Source organism: Helianthus annuus, chromosome 8 (assembly GCF_002127325.2).
Source record: "Helianthus annuus cultivar XRQ/B chromosome 8, HanXRQr2.0-SUNRISE, whole genome shotgun sequence".
Classification (NCBI taxonomy): domain Eukaryota; kingdom Viridiplantae; phylum Streptophyta; class Magnoliopsida; order Asterales; family Asteraceae; genus Helianthus; species Helianthus annuus.
This window is the reverse complement of record NC_035440.2, coordinates 40,882,064-40,899,258: the sequence shown is the minus strand read 5'-3', so window position 1 is coordinate 40,899,258 and position 17,195 is coordinate 40,882,064. Positions and strand designations below refer to the sequence as shown.

Here is a 17,195-nt window from a genome sequence, read left to right as displayed (position 1 = left end):
CCCATTTTTTTTCTTGAGGATTTATTTTCTATTTGGTTCATATTCTATGATATCTTGGTTCATATTCTATTCTATGATATCTTGTATTTGTGTGAAGTATTTTATTTTTATTAGAATGGTGTTGTGATGATCTAACTATGCTTGCATATTACAAAGTTACTTATACAAAGAAATTCTTATTGAAATTTAATGATTTGTTAGTTGTTTCTTCCAACGTATTTGTTTTTTACACGATTTTAATTTTCAACAAATAAATTTATCTTCATTTGTTAAAACCGCGTTTCACGCGGGCAATATCCTAGTATATATATAAAAAAAATCAAACTCTTAAAAGGAATGTGCTTTGAAGTAAAAAGTTAATTAATCATCTGCAAAATAGTTTTTAGAGGTTTTTATAATCTCATCATCAATCGTATATGAAAAAAAATTAAATAATTTAAAAAAATGTTAAAAGCCCAATTGGGTTATCAAGGATAAAAGAGTTTGACAAACAATAGGTGGTTCCATGTATCCTGAAGTCCAGGCAAACACCAATGTGTGCAATCTGCATAGCTGTAAGGATTGGCTATTTGTTCAGGTGTCAAAGGGTTCCATTGCTTCTTGAAGATTGAAGTGTGTGCGTCTTTTCTGTATAGCGAGAGTTGTGTGATGTTTAAAAATGTTATGGGAAACTTGTGTTTCTTGAATACATCTCCGATTACTTTCATTATGCTTTTATCGCTATCCGATCCCCAATAGTTTAGATCTTCAATTGGCAGTGTTTGGTTGTAACAGTTTTCATCTGGTCTTCCTCCCCACTCGATGCCCCTATACATAAAACCATTATTCTATACGCGCTAAGAAGAAAGTTTTCTAGAGTGAAATAACGACAAAACCCAAGATGAATTTGTTTTTAGTTGTCTAGGTGGAGAATTCCTAGGATATCACATCTCCTGGAATTAATCTCACCCAAGCACACTCAACGCGTAGGTGTCATTTGAGGTGGGGCCTCTCCCACGACCGGCTCCACCTTGACCATCGTCTTCACCAACTACACCACATTCGACCATCGCCATCCCCTCGCTTGCCACAAACGCCCCCACCTACACCGCTTCCCCACATCATCATTGTCGCCGCCGCCAGCTCCATGACCATTTGACCACCTTCATTGTCATTTGTCACCACAAGCCGTCATAAAAGTAAATATAGCAGGTGCATCTATCTAATGCTCTTTTTCTGTCTAAAGCGACGTATTTCAATGCGCACCCCTTTTGGTCGGACCCGTTTTTTATTCAAACCAAATTGATACATTATTTACAAACCTATTTTGAACGAAACTCATTTTGACCCATTACCATAAAACCGTCCGTTTTGCCAAGCTTACTTGTGAGTTGTGATCTAGTATCTCCATACAAACAAGACAATGTAGAATTTACCTAAGGTGTCACGTTAATACGTGACTACGATTTGTGTCACATACCATACATGATGTAAGGTTATTAGATATTTAATATTTATGTTGTGGTAAAGAGATAGAAAAACTAACTTGAAATGAGATGGAGACATGCCAGTGAAGAAGACCCTTGTTCTCTCAGGATCCATATTCTTCTCTACCCATTTCATCATACTCTTCATAGCCATTCTATAAGCATCTTCTGTTGACACTTGTACTATTTCTTTCACCTCATCATCAAACGATCCATGCCTGTACTTTTCACACAATCCATCCTTTCTTATTAGACTGCATGCATGTAATATTCTCTAATTATGCGAACAAACAAGTCTATTTAAAGAAACAACTTACAAGATCTTGAAGTCGGAACCAGTCATCCACCATAAGTAGGTATTGAAAACGATAATGTCGGCCCCTTCCCAGTGCTTTCCATGCTTGTTAATCGAACCTTTTCGTACAACTCTATCAGTTATACGATGAACGACTGCATCATCAGAGTTTGATTCAAGCAGAAATGGAGCCCAATAGAATTCAATGCTCGCATTGTAATCCTACGTTCATGTTATGGTTCTTGATAAATTCACCAAAGAAAATAGATAGAAGCTAAGCTAGAAAATAGAGATATAATTTGACTTTGAAAACTTTCATTCATAATCCAAACAATAACACAATTAACCTATTTAAAGACTTTGAAATAAAATAACTAACTTGCCACTAATCTTTACCACTATCCACTACTTCACATAAAAATAGATAAACACTAAAAAATAGGAAAGCTGGTAGCCAACGTGGGTTTGTGAACAAGTGCTTGGAGATCGTGAAGACAATTCGGCACATATCAATTCAATGAGTACAAATCAATTATATGGTATGATATCAAAATCGCTAATGGTGATTAACATTTTGATTGAATTCAGAGTTGCTACAAATTTCTAGCACCACATCAATCTACAGGTTTAGATTTAGTTAAAACGGGTTTGGGTTACAGGTTTAGATTTAGTTAAAACGGGCTTGGGTCTGGTTATACTCACGGACACATAGTTAAATGGGTCATGTTTGGGTCAATCTGTTGGCGAGTTTACCTACTTGTATTCTTTATCTTTTTAGATGTGTTTTTATCTCATAACTTAAACTTATTGGTTAATTTATATTATAATTAAAAGGTACAAAAAAAAAAAGATAGCATCATGTTTTATAGTCTAAAAATATAATTATTTTATATAAATTTGTATTTTTGATTATTTTTAATTTTAAAAGTATTAATACATAAAATTAAGGAGAATAAAATTTTAGTTTAAATCGTTCGTATTAGTGTCAACCAAAGGAAACTCATGTCTAGGGGTGCAAATGAGCGGAGTCCGACCAGGCTCGAGCTCGTTTCACTTATGAAAGCTCGAGCTCGACTCGTTTATCATATCCTAATTAATTTATATTAAGTATAATTATTTTACATATAATTTAGTATTTTTTTTCATAAATTTATAAATATTAGTTATTAGCATTTACTATATATTTAATATATTAATAAAAAAAATATTTACACAGCAGGATCGTTTAGGCTCGTCAGCCGGCTCGAGCTTGATAAGCGAAGCTAGGCTTGGGCTCGTTTAATTAAACGAGTTTGTTTTTTAGGCTCGAGCTCGTTCGAGTTTTTTTTCTAGCCGGTCTCGAGTAGCTCGGCTCGTTTGCACCCCTACTCATGTCATATTCAGGTTCACGAGTTAGATAGGATTTTTGTGTTTGTGTCGGGCTCGACATAGCAACTCGTGAACACGACTCGTGTAACACACTTAGTTACAATATTCACAATTCACGTACATATGTGAACAACTTTAAGGAGGGAAATGTTGTTACCTTGGCGGTGAAAACGGTCAAAGAACCAAAAGTTTCCATGGATTTAGCATGATCAGGGATGAGTGAGTGAAGAAGACACACCATTGATACATATTGGCCCCGGTTTAAGGAATCTCCAACGAACATCATCCTCTTGTTTCTTAATGTTTCCAGCATTAGTGACGCATTGAATCTGTGCAATATTAAGTGTCACAAATATGAGTCAAATAGTCAAGGCCCAAACTCGATTGCAACTGGTAGCTAATTTTGGAATGGGCTTCTTTTGGGCTGGGTAACTCAACTGTTTCTGCTCGATTTCTTTTCTAATATCATTTTTCAATGAATATATTTTTTTTAATCACAGTTTCTGCTCGATTTCTTTTCTAATATCATTTTTCAATGAATATATATTTTTTAATTACAGATTGTTAATTTTTAAAGTTTCAATTACATGTACCATAAAAAAGGGTTTTAATTATTAGATAGAAATTTCTAACAATTAACTAACTATACGACAATCCTAAGGAACATGGTGTGATGGTAACTTGTCTTCCCTCTATCTAAGAGATATAGGGTTCAAATCCTACAAGGTGCATATATATAGATAGACACAGAGAATATTACATCACATGGAAAATGTAATTTAACTAATAATAGCAACTAAATACTATTTGGAAATTATATAATTAGATGAAAAGTCCAAAAGAAATTCAACTACTAAGAATGTGAGATGAGTTGTCAATATAAAGGTGATTTGTATGCACTCTACTATATGTTTGCAAATTTGCAAAATTGCAATATTAAGAGAAATTGTTTTTTAATATATAAAATAATTACAACTGTATTATAAAGTATAAACCTTCCAACAAAAATATATAAACATTCATTACAAGGATTCGGCCTTGGGGCATCGATACCAAGTCTATGACCGGCTTCGGTTATTTATTACAAGTTGATGATAAAACAAAATCAGTATGGCATTGTTTGTTTTTTTCTAACTATATAAAGTTATAAGGTGGGGTTTGTTTACAAAGTTCAAATTTCTTAAAAAGTATAAAAAGTCATAAAACACATAAGTAACATAGTAAAGAGTAATAAAACATCATATTCAAACCATAATAGTCCATAAAAACTTCAAACACACAATTGTAGAACTATGAACATAAAACACAACATGCTAATCAACATAAAACACAATAATGTTTTGTTTTCGATAATCAGAGCCTTATCATCAAAAACACAAGTCACACATATGATGTTTTAGTAATCTTTATTTTGTTATTTGTGAATTTTGTGTGTTTTATGGTTGACATTTTGATATTTTATAACTTTTAATGCTTTTTAGAAAATTTGAATTTTATAGCCAACTCCTAACCTAAAGTTATAAGCATATACAAGTAGGTTGGATGTTATTATTATCTTATCTAATTTTGATATGTATCTCTAAACTTTGTTCATTTAATATTAAAGAGCTAATAAGTTTTGAATATATATCTAAATATAGCAAATACATATAACAAAAGTTTCTTTCCTTTAACAAGCTAAGTGATTTAAAAATTAAAAAAAAAAAAAAACTTTTTAATACCTTCAAAATGAATTTATCAACGTATTGTTGACATTTAGATTTGTACAGTATAATTTCGTGAATAACATGTACGATTAAACAATTAGGGTGGAATGAGTGCTCCCCAAACGGGGAGTGATAAACTTTTCCCCTAGCCAATAATCTAATGTCATGTCAACTTCCCCCTTCACTTCATATTTTGCACTCAATCGCTATGATGCTCAAACACAGAGAGAGTGGTAAACAATTTAAAAAAAATGTGTGATTGGTTGAAATGGGTTGGGCTCACCATTAACACCCTCTCTCTCTCCTCTCTCTCTCTCTCTCTTCTCTTCCCGCATCGGTGAGTAGTCACCGAGAATCCCACTCCCCGCTCACCGCACAAACACCGGCGCCCCATCACCGATCGGTAAAACCCACTCACTGAAGGGGTTACCGAAGATGCCCCTTCCACCCTTAAAAATTTATATTTTTATAATTTTATATTCAAAGATTATTTTAATACATCACATTTACATGTATAATCATACAAAATACAAACTTTCTCCATGACTTTAAGAACACTTCACACACCTATGCACGATTTCTCTCACAAGAACATAAAAAACAATTCTGAATTAGAAAAACTTGGCGGTCAATCCTACTTACCAAAAAAAACATTAAACACTACCAAGCACATTAATTTAACTTTTAACGTATAAAATTCATTTAATCTCCGATTAAATAAAACAAAATCTCATTGAAACTCTAAAACTCATCGAAAAGAATTAAAAAAAATAAAAAATTACCTCGGAATTGAACAACCATAGGGTTGCCATCTCCAAAACTGATAATCCCGGTCCAGCCGGCCGTGCTCTTGACACGTCAGCTGCGGCTGTATGTACGGACACTCCGGTTCCCGATACGCCGGCCTGTTCACCGGATCCCACACCCACTTGCCGGTGAAAACATCACAACCATCCTCCGTCTTCCCAATTGCAAATGGTAACTTCTTGTAATGTTCCTCTAATTAATAATTATCACCAAATTAAAAATTAACCATATCTCAGGATAATGGCACACCTTACACGAGTCGTTTGAATAAAAACGACTCGTGTATACAGCAAGCTAGCTGTATATGCGTATACAAGTCGTATATCAATTTTTTTACATGAACTATACAACTCGAATACAAATATACTATATGACTTGTATACGCATATACAAGTTGTATATTGGGTGTACATATAGTAGGACTCATCGGTTTTCAATTTATGACACTTTTTTTCCGGTAAGTGTCCATTGACAAAGGAAAAGAATTTAAACATCTTGAAAGGGGGAGGTCTCACAAAAAAAGCAAAGGCTTACCGGCGGTGAATAAAAGAAATTTGTCGTTAAAAAAAAAAGCAAAGGCTTACCGGCGGTGAAGGATGATGGCGGTGGGGTTTGAATGTTTTGATTAATATTGAGATGGTTTTGTCTGGAAATGTAACGGCCGATGTTTTGGCCGTACAGAAAGATTGCAAAGAGGATGAAGGCTAACAAGATGAAAAGGTGGTAAGAAGATGAAGATAAAGATGGTGGCTTCATATTTATTCTGGTTTAATTGAATGAAAATGAAAATGATTATGTATATGTGTTGGAGGAAATTAGAATATAATAATTATGATATCTAAGTTAGGTTTAATAAAATAAGTCCAACATATGGAAACCAAAATTACCAAGTGATGGGTTAATTAATTATTATTTAAATTAATTGTTAATTAGTTTAAAGGACATGAACGCGCATGATGTGAGAAATATGTGATTTAAAATTGTTGGTCAGCCGTTCGAAAAAAAAAATGTTGGTCAACAGAACACTTTTCATTAAACTTAATGAATTGACTCTCTTGATAGCATCATAACTGTAAGGGTGTCCGGGGCACCCTTCGGTGACCCCTTAGGTGACTCAAGTCACCTATTAGGTGAGCATTGCCAACAATGAGGTGAGTTAGAGAGAGGAGAGAGAACCGGTGGGGAGATGCCGAAGAGAGGGGAGGAGAGAGGGAGAGCTTGACCAATCAATGCTTTTCTTCTTTTTTTTTTTTTTAAAAAAAAAAACCAATTCACCTAAGAGGGGAGTGCCGCCATCAATTTAGGGTGTTAGGGGAGTTTAAGAGGGGAGTTGACGTGGCACACGAGGATTGGTTGGGCGTAAGAGATGGGACTCACCTCTTAGGTGAGCACCCCTTACACCCTAAAAATAGGTTACGTTTTAATTAATTGTATTGGTTAATTAAGGGTGTACGGGGTGTAAGAGTGGAATGCATTCGGTGACCCCATTCACCTAAGGGGAACACCGCCGCCATCCCTTAGGTGAGTGGGTGAGGGGAGTGAAATGGGTGGGGGTTCACCGAAAAGAGGAGAGGAGAGAGGGAGGAGAGAGGGAGAGCTTGACCAATCAATGCTTTTCTTTTTCTTTTTTTTTTTTAAAAAAAAAACCAATTCACCTAAGAGGGGAGTGCCGCCATCAATTTAGGGTGTTAGGGGAGTTTAAGAGGGGAGTTGACGTGGCACACGAGGATTGGTTGGGCGTAAGAGAGGGGACTCACCTCTTAGGTGAGCACCCCTTACACCCTAATATTTATCTCATACTAGGGCTGTAAACGAGCCGAGTCAAGCCGAGCTAGACCCAGCTCGAGCTCGGCTCGAACTCGATTCGAGCTGGCTCGGCTCGAGCTCGAATTTCAAATCGAGCTGAGATTTGAGGCTTGAGCTCGGCTCGATTAGAATTCAAGCTAGCTCGGCTCGGCTCGATCTAGCTCGAACTAACAAAGAACCGCAAACATTATTACTTAAAAAGCCCTTAAAAATGAATTTCTTCATAGCCTAAGGGCCATAATTGCCATTTAATTTAACCATATGGCTAAATATGCAATTATAAATAGTTTATTCACTTTCTCCTAGTCTTTACCTTCTTTTATAGGGGAGATACACCCTTAGTTTTTGTTTTCTAAGCGATGTGGGACAAAAAAATGAAGGATGTAAACCTTATCGAGCCAGCTCACGAGCTCACGAGCCGAGCCAGACCAAGCTCGAGCTCGGCTCGTTTATAAATCGAGCCGAGCCGAGCTGGCTCGTTTACAACCGAGCCAATTTCGAGCCGAGCTTTCTTCGAGCTTTTTTCGAGCAAGTTTCGAGCGAGCTGCGAGCCACGAGTTTTTTGAACACCCCTATCTCATACTAATCAGAGGTTGTCTGCCATGCGAAGAATCACCGGTAAATGGATTTTTTTTTTCTTTGTAACTTTCTTTTTTACTTTAGAAAATGAATATAGTTTAAATTTTAATTGTTGAAGTTAAACGTAAGTTTTCTTTAAATATGAAAACCAAACCAAATATGTAAACTTAATATTATTATTATTATACCTCCACTCTATTTATGTAAATAGATATGATTTGAATGGTGGCCAATTGATGTTGATGAGATAGGCACCCTTTGAAAAGGATAGGGTTCTTACTTCCTCCAAATTTAATAGAAGAAGATGACATATTGGCATCAATACACAAGATTTGAGTTCAATGCCGTCCCAACTCCCAAATACAAAAAAACTACATCAACAGCATTTAAAATAAGTACAGATTACAGAATACACAATTTATTAAAGAACTAATCCATCGTTGAACCCGCTATACTATTAGTTCATTGTCAGACCGGTTGAATCTGCTTAAAAATCAAATGAACTTGCGGCGTGTATGTTAATGCGAATAACTTAGACTGAAACGTAAAACATAGAAAAGAATAACTGAGTTGATCTAGAACCCGCGTGTTGCGACGAACCTGTCAAATAAGGAAAATAAGACGACGTAAAAACGTTGAATCACACACACGTTGCGGTTTTTACAGTTTGAAAAGTACATATATAGGTAATACGAAAATAATTCATACACTATGACTATCAGTTTTGATATATTACGGTACTAAAGTATAATACGGTTTTGTAGTTTTCTGACTTTGATATTTGAATTTATTATGTTTTATGAAAAATAATGTGGTACAAAACAAATGACATCTCTAGAGAGGGTACACATATATCATCATTCCATTTTAATACAACAAACTCGTTAAAGGTACAAATCGCATCGCCAAAATGGAGGGAGGGACCACGCAGTGACCAAACGTGACTAGGTGAGGATTATAATAAAAATGGGTACAAAATACTACTGGCAATGGATAAAAGATAAAAAGAGAAAATAAAGTCACATAATTAGTTTAGAAAAATGATCTATTTTTTTATAAAAGTCCCATCATCTAGGTAAACTTAATGATAAAAAGTCATTTACATCCGCAAACGCAAACAATGCTAGTAACAAGACCACCAGCATTCCAGACATTGATGGATCTTAAACTTAATTTTCGGTAAAATCAAGGGAGCGGTCTCTCAAAATCCAATATTTTACGCTAAAGAAAAAAAAATCGGAAATTTTCGGTAAGATTTCCACTAGGATATGAAAAGCTTCACTCCTGATTCTAGAGCAAACTCATCGCTAGAAAGCCCATTGTAGTAAAATCTCTTGCGTAACCCAGAGCAATTTTGCTCCAGATGAAACTCCAACAATGGCTATAAATGAACCGAACGTTCAACGAACAATTCGTGAACCGTTCGGTAGAAAGTTCGTTTATGTTTGTTCGTTTAGTTAATGAACGAACACGAATAGGATATTCCGTTTGATTAATGAAATGAACGAACACGAACAAATGTCTCATTCGTTCGACTACGTTCGTAAACGTTCAGTAATATGTTCATTTATGACCGTTCATGTGAAATTCTAAAAGGTTTTAAATGTTTTTTAATATTTCACTTTTCCTTTTAAATTTTACTTCCCCCCTAAACATCTAATTCAAATAAAAAAAAATCCACTATCTGATAATGTCACACCCCCAAAATCCACCATGCGGAGTATCACCGCTTACAGGCGTGACATGACCAGGATCGAGCCACCAATCATATTGAACAACGTAATTAAGTAAATAAAACCAACCACAATACAATTGGTGACCAAAAGAAAGTAACCAACTTTAGGTTAACCGCGGAAACATAAAACGTAAAACCAAAACATAAGTTCGATAAGTTCATAAAGTTCAAGTGTTAAGCACGGAACATAACAGTCCACATCCCACAACAACCTCCTCCTCGTCCAAGCTCTATAAGCATCTAACGACCTGTAAGGCATGTAACAACGAGTCAACAACAAAGTTGAGTGAGTTCACAGTTTGGTGTTCGTTTTAAGTTGTTTCGAAAACATAGTGTTTGTTTAGTTGGCTTACTTGCCGTGGGGGTTACCCCATAGTTGAAAACACGATTAACCAATTCCTTCTTTCCCAAACCATATCCATAATCAGTGGGGGCTTCCCCATGTGAACCACTAGACCGTTATCATATCGACTACTAACGAAAGTAAATTGTGCCCTACGTCAATGTCTATCATGATTGACAGTTTGCCATAGTCCATTAGTACACGCCCGTCCGACAGGCACGGTGTGAGGTTTGTTAAACCTAATAGCGCTATTAACTAATGACCCGCTCGCCATTGGCTTCGGCGATTAAGTCGATATAAAATGAGGGACTTAATGATAGAGTTTTGTCTAGTAAGTTTTAAGGTTGTTGTCCTACCCAAGGAGGACGAACGTACGTATTCTACCCAAGGAGAATACGCAGGATTAATATTGGCATCCTACCCATGGAGGATGGCGGTACATATCCTACCCAATGAGGATATGTAGGTTCTGTTTTAATTCTTTAACCCATTCCCAACCACCGAGAATCCCATGCCTTATAAAGTGTGTGAACTCACCTTGGTTTGTTCGGTTAGATTAGTTACTCTAATAATCAAAAATCAAGCACGTCCTAATAAGGTACAGATAACAATCAGTTTCTCGTGCATGCATAACACGTATCCTACGTACGGTTTATCTACTCACTACTTCTATCACGTACCACACAATTCTAATATTAAGTTATATTATTTTACCCTCAAATAATATATAACTATCTCACAAAATAATCAAGTATCCACACAAGTGTTCTAGTATAAATTATATATTCTAAACATATATTTATCCATTTTACTTGTAAAAATCAACCTCCGATACTTTGTATTTTTGTAACAAAACTCATGGCGAAGTTTATTTTGAAAAAACAAAGTTAAAACGTATTTGCGAACACTTGTTAGAAAAATAATTTCTAAGTGTTGGAATTTTTAGAAAATTTCGCTAGAGTTTCCTTTGTAAATGGAGGTGTCCATGCTAATAAGCATATCATTTTCTTTTCCAAAAATCATTCAACAATCAACAACAATTTACCAAGAGCAAACTATTCCGTCTACAAAAACCAACATGAACTTGATGTTTCATAAAAACGCGTAGTAACTTGGTATGGCGTTTAGTGGGTTTAGCTACCCTCCAAAGTGTGTCTACTTTATTTAAAATCTCATTCTCGGGATTTTTGGATGTTCACAACTTGTGAACATATTTTACAAAAATATTTATTTACAACATTTTTATGTGTCACTAGTATCCATATACTTACTTTATTTCCAAAATAGTGTATGGATCATGATCTTTCGAAAACCGTCTTTTAAACTTGGTTTATTTAGGAAAATCACTCACAATTTTAGATCTACAAGATCACTAGTTCACTTGGTTTATTATTTTTACAAGAAATCATTTTATCACCAAGTTCATGTCTAAATGTGGAGGTGATTCTTTTATGAAAACCCCTAATCACCTCCTACTTGTTAAATCATGTTTTTAATCATGAGTTAACAAGTTTCATGTAATGATCAATAACATATTTCTAGTAATCAACAAGCAAGCATCAACATATACCAAACAACATCATACTAACATTATTTCTTCATGTATCATCTTATTTAAGCTTATGTTTCAAGTTTTAAGTGTAAGATCTTATGGTGTTCATATGTTTTCTTCATAATAAACCTTTTAACCACCATAAACATGAAGTAAATAAGGATTAACAAGAAGCTTACAACTAGCTTAAAGCTAGGGAAGAACAAGATGAAAATGTTGAGGATAATAGCAAACGAGAGAGGTCCTTCAAGTTCCGAGAACACCAAGCTTCGTTATTCACCTTCTTACACCTTGTAGTACACTTGGATCGAATGGATGAGAACCGAAAAATGGTGGTGTGTAAGGGCGTGTATTCGGCCGAGCTTGTAGGACGGAGGAGGGAGAGTTGTGTTGGTGAGTTTTATGAAGGTGATGAAGAGTTTAAGCCCTTATAACCTCATTCCCTAATGTCCATTGGTCAATATGTTCCCATAAGTACAACCAACATCACATCCAAAATCCTATGAAGATTATAGAAGATTTAGGAAAGATTTGAAGAGATCTTTAGGTGAGTGGGGCCCCTTTGGGCCGTAGGATATATGGGGGGGGGTAAAATGAAAATTATTGGGTAAGTAGGTGATTACTTAGGGGTTAAGATGTAAAGTCTAATGTGTAGTGTATTACATGTATTATGTAATGTGTTATAGTGCTCGGGAACCATGACTAGCTCAGAAAAAGTGAAACAATGTTTTTAACAATATTTTGGTGTCCCGATTAATGTCTGGTTGTTCGGTTAGATACCGTTCCGTTAAAGTGCTAAGTTATTCCATATAGTGTCCTAGGATGAGGATCATTACAGAACACTAATTATTGCGAGAACAAAAAGAACAACTCTATATCACTAAATTTTGAGGTTTAAGGTTCATATTTTTAAAATTTTATGTTTCTTACATTCATATGTGTGTTATATAAACATAAAAAAAAACCATATATTTTTACCTACATATAGCCTACATACATGTAGATAATTTAACCTACACATACCCTACATATGTGTAGGTTATATAAAAACTAAAAATTTTCCATATTTTGTTTTAAATACTAATGTGAGAAACAATAAATCTTACATTTATAACATTTTCATTTACTTTTTAGGTTTTTAGGATTGAAAACATGAGTGATTCATTTTGTTCTGTGTGTTATCGTAATATTTAGTGTTCTGCACAGAACCTTCCCCTAGTGTCCTATATATATATATATATATATATCTATATATATATATATATATATATATATCATCCTCTCTCTCTCCATCTACTTACTGAATTTTCAAAAATGCATCTCTCATTTTCGTCTCTCTCTCTCTCTCTTTGAAGTTGCAGAACATCTTCAAAAATGCATCTCCCATCTCCGTCGACGACTCCGGCCACAACGAGTCCGGTAAACCCTAACCCAAACACAATTGTTGCCGATTTGTTGTTTTTTTCTAGATCTAGGGTTTGCTGATTTTGTTCGGTGGCGAGGCGATGGTGGGAGGTGTTTGTTCGGTGGTGGGAGTTGGTGAACTCTGATTTGATGTTGTGGTGGGTGGTGGCGGTTCGATGGCTGGATAGTGAGTCGGCGGCAGCGCCGCCGTGAGCGACGGAGGTCCCGGTCTCCTCCCGACGATGGTGGTGGTGTGTCGACGGCGGTGGTGGCGGTGTGTGACGGGGTGAAGGGGGTGGGGTGAATCTAGTGCTTTTTGTTTCTGTTGATTCAGGTGAATCTGGGTTTTGAATCTTTGTGGTTTGGACTTTCTTGATGGTTTTTATTGGTAAGTGTTTTTTGTTGGGTTTGTATATGTTGATGGGTTTGAATCTGGGTTTTTTTTTGGGTTTGAATCTTCGGGTTTGAATCTGGTGCTTTTTTAATATGTTGAATCTGGGTTTTTTTTGGGTTTGAATCTTGGGGTTTGAGTGATGTTCATGGTGGTTTTGGATGTTTAAATCGGTTGTATCTGCTGCCTTTTTTAATGTTTTGAATCTGTTTGAACATGTTGAATGTGTTTTGAATGATGTTCATAAGGTGCGTTTGAATGTTTGAATATGTGGGTTTTGATCCTTTTGGATTTTTTGGGCGATGATGATGCAAAAAAAAAAAACCCGTATATTTTGATGACGAGGGGCGCGGCAAGGATGGTGGAGGGTAGGTTTTTGAACCTGCAACCCTTCTTGCAGCCTCTGATTATCGGAAAAATCTGAGCCAAAACATCGTATTTTTTAAGATTCCACTCGTTTTTTTTTTATTTTTGTTTGTTGGGTTTTTTTTTTTTGAGGCGTCGATGATGATAACAATATATCTGAGACACCTCTCGATTTTGCGATTTCTGGGTGCGTTTGTAAAACGTAAATCGTAAATAGTTTTACGTAAAACGTAAAAAAGTTTTACGTAAAACGTAAAACGTTTTACGTAAAACGTAAAAAGTTTTAACGTAAAATGCAAAACGTAAAAAGTACAAAGTTCTACGTAAAACGTTAAACGTAAAAAGTAAAAAGTTTTAACGTAAAACGTAAAAAACTTTACGTAAAACGTAAAAAGTTTTACGTAAAACGTAAAAAAAATTTAGTAAAACGTAAAAAACCGGCGCGTAAAACGTAAAAAAACGTTAACGTAAAAAACCGGCGCGTAAAACGTAAAAAAACGTTAACGTAAAACTTTTTTACGTTCCGTAAAAAAAACGCTCGTAAAAAAACGGGCCGTAAAATACGGAACGTGAAAACGGCGCAAAAAAACGGGGCTAAACGGGGCGTAAAAAAAGTTGGGCAAAACGAGGCGTAAAAAAATTGGGCGGAGACGGAGCATAAAAACGGCGCGCAAAAAACGTGTAAAAAACGGCGCGTTAAAACGACGTGTAAAAACATGTAAAAAACGGCGTTAAAAAAGGCGCATAAAAAACGGCGCTTAAAAAAACGGCGTTAAAAAAACGGCGTTGAAAAAAAACGGCGCGTAAAAAACGGAGTTAAAAAACGGCGCGTAAAAAACGGCGTGTTAAAAAACGGCGCGTCAAAAAAACGTAAAACGTAAAAAGTTTAACGTAAAACTTAAATTGTAAAAAGTATAAAATTTTTTAAAAAAAAACTGAATTTAAACGGGGCGTAAAAAAACGGTGCGTAAAACGGGCCGTATGAACGGCACGTAAAAACGAGACGCTAAAACGGCGTGTTAAAAAAACGGCGTTAAAAAACGGCGCGTAAAAAATGGCGTTAAAAAAACGGCGCGTAAAAAATGGCGTTAAAAAACGGCGCGTAAAAACGGCGTTAAAAAACGGCGCGTTAAAAAAACGACGTTCATGAAAACGGGATGTAAAAAAACCCGGTCACAAAAACGGCGTGGAAAAAACGGGGCGTAAAAAAACGTCGCATAAAACGGGACGCTAAAACGGCGTGTTAAAAAAACGGCGTTAAAAAACGGCGCGTAAAAAATGGCGTTAAAAAAACGACGCGTAAAAAACGGCGTTAAAAAACGGCGCGTTAAAAAAACGTCGCATTAAAAAAACGGCGCGTAAAAACGACGGTTAAAAAAACCCGGCGTGCAAAAACCGGCCCGCAAAAAAGTTGTCTTTGTTAAAAAAATTTGAATTTAAAAATGTTTTTACTAAAAAAATCTTTTAAAATAATAAAAAGTAATATAATAAAACTAAAAAGTAATATAATAAAACAAAAAAGTAATAAAAAAATAATAAAGGCAAAAAGACAAAAAAAAGTTATTTTACTTAAATACCCTTTTGGATTAAAATAATAAAGACATAATAAAGTTATTTCATCTTGTTGATCCAAAGGCTAGAAAATGGTTCTCATGGTTTTTACAACTACAGGTGGTTTTCATTTTAGCGATCTCTTATATATATATATATATATATATATATATATATATATATATATATATATATATACATATATATATATGCCGGTTAACGTACAATACCTCTTATCCTACATTATGTACGCGATGCCCTCAGTCGTACAATCTTCAATCGATCAAACGCAAGCGAAACTAATTAAAATGATTAAATTAATCATTTTAATATATCTAAATCATACCGGGAAGGTTAAACGTCATTGCGAGGTCATAAATCTCTGTAATTGACCGATGATAATTCAAAATCAAACCCTAAATCAAATTCAAAAACTTGAAAATCTTCTTCCCCAACCTCCCTTCGTTCCTTTTAGTGCGATATCGATAATAAGAACTACTAATTTGGGAGTTGTAAGGGTCAAACGGAAGAAGACTGACAATGATCGACCAACAATCAAAGAAGATGAACAGTAACACACACAGATTTTTCACATGCGATATTCAATTTTCCACATGCGATTCTACACACCCCATGCCATTTTTCACATTACCCCATGCTAGCCATTTTTTCACATGCGATATTCAATTTTCCACATGCGATTCTACACACCTCATGTCATTTTTCACATTACCCCATGCCATTTTTTCACATGCGATATTCAATTTTTCACATGTGATTCTACACACCCCATGCCATTTTTCACATTACCCCATGCCATTTTTTCACATGCGATATTCAATTTTCCACATGCGATTCTACACACCCCATGCTATTTTTCACATTACCCCATGCTAGCTATTTTTTCACATGCGATATTCAATCTTCCACATGCGATTCTACACACCCCCATGCCATTTTTCACATTACCCCATGCCATTTTTTCACATGCGATATTCAAATATTCCACATGCGATTTTGTCCATCTACACACCCCATGCCATTTTTCACACTACCCCATGCTAACCATTTTTTCACATGCGATATGTATTGAATTCGCACCAGATCTGCACCTGATCGAACGGCTGGGATGATCGCGTACGTATCGTACGATAAGCGCATTTGTATTTTACTCTTTACCTATATATATATATATATATATATATCTTTTTGTAACGCTTTTAATTCCCAACACTTAGGAAAGCATACAGGACCATTTAGTCAATTTTCTGCACAAGACTAGTATGTTAAAAAGCACATGTAAGTATGACACAGTAATCAAAAAGCAGTTAAGTAATTCAACACAGTCATCAAGCGCTTTAATTAACAATAATCAATCGTACAGATACATGTAATATTGAGGGTTGTCACAGACAATCTCTTATGTTACCTCAACTATAATACATTCAAAGAATGTCATGTGACAATATCTCATATACTCTTAAGAATAATAATAAATAAATGTATTAAATGATTGGATTATATATATATATATATTAAAATAATCTAATATTTATGATTATATTACTTCGATATTATTAATAATTAATATTAATATTAATATTACTTATCTATTTATCTCTACTTTAATAAAAAATAACTTTATCAAAAGAAGATGGAAAAAGATTATACAATTAATATTGTAAATATATATATATATATATATATATATATATATATATATATATTCTCAAATTGTGAACAAATTCTATTTCATCTACTTTAATAACATTTTCTAAAATAAGAAAATATTAATTTTGAAATAAAATTCTAAAACGTTTTATTTA

The 17,195-nt window shown here is 34.9% G+C and overlaps 1 protein-coding gene across 1 annotated transcript; it reads right to left on the bottom strand.

Annotated features, from left to right (window-relative positions):
- Positions 1–339: 339 nt before the first annotated feature.
- LOC110872688 (protein trichome birefringence-like 33) lies at positions 340–6,557 on the bottom strand. The gene is made up of 6 exons (XM_022121548.2): positions 6,227–6,557; positions 5,618–5,834; positions 3,287–3,458; positions 1,784–1,983; positions 1,526–1,684; positions 340–807 (listed from the first exon to the last, which is right to left on the bottom strand). The coding sequence occupies exons 1-6, from the start codon at positions 6,396–6,398 to the stop codon at positions 468–470; spliced, it is 1,260 nt and encodes a 419-aa protein (XP_021977240.1). The 5' UTR covers positions 6,399–6,557; the 3' UTR covers positions 340–467.
- Positions 6,558–17,195: the final 10,638 nt, after the last annotated feature.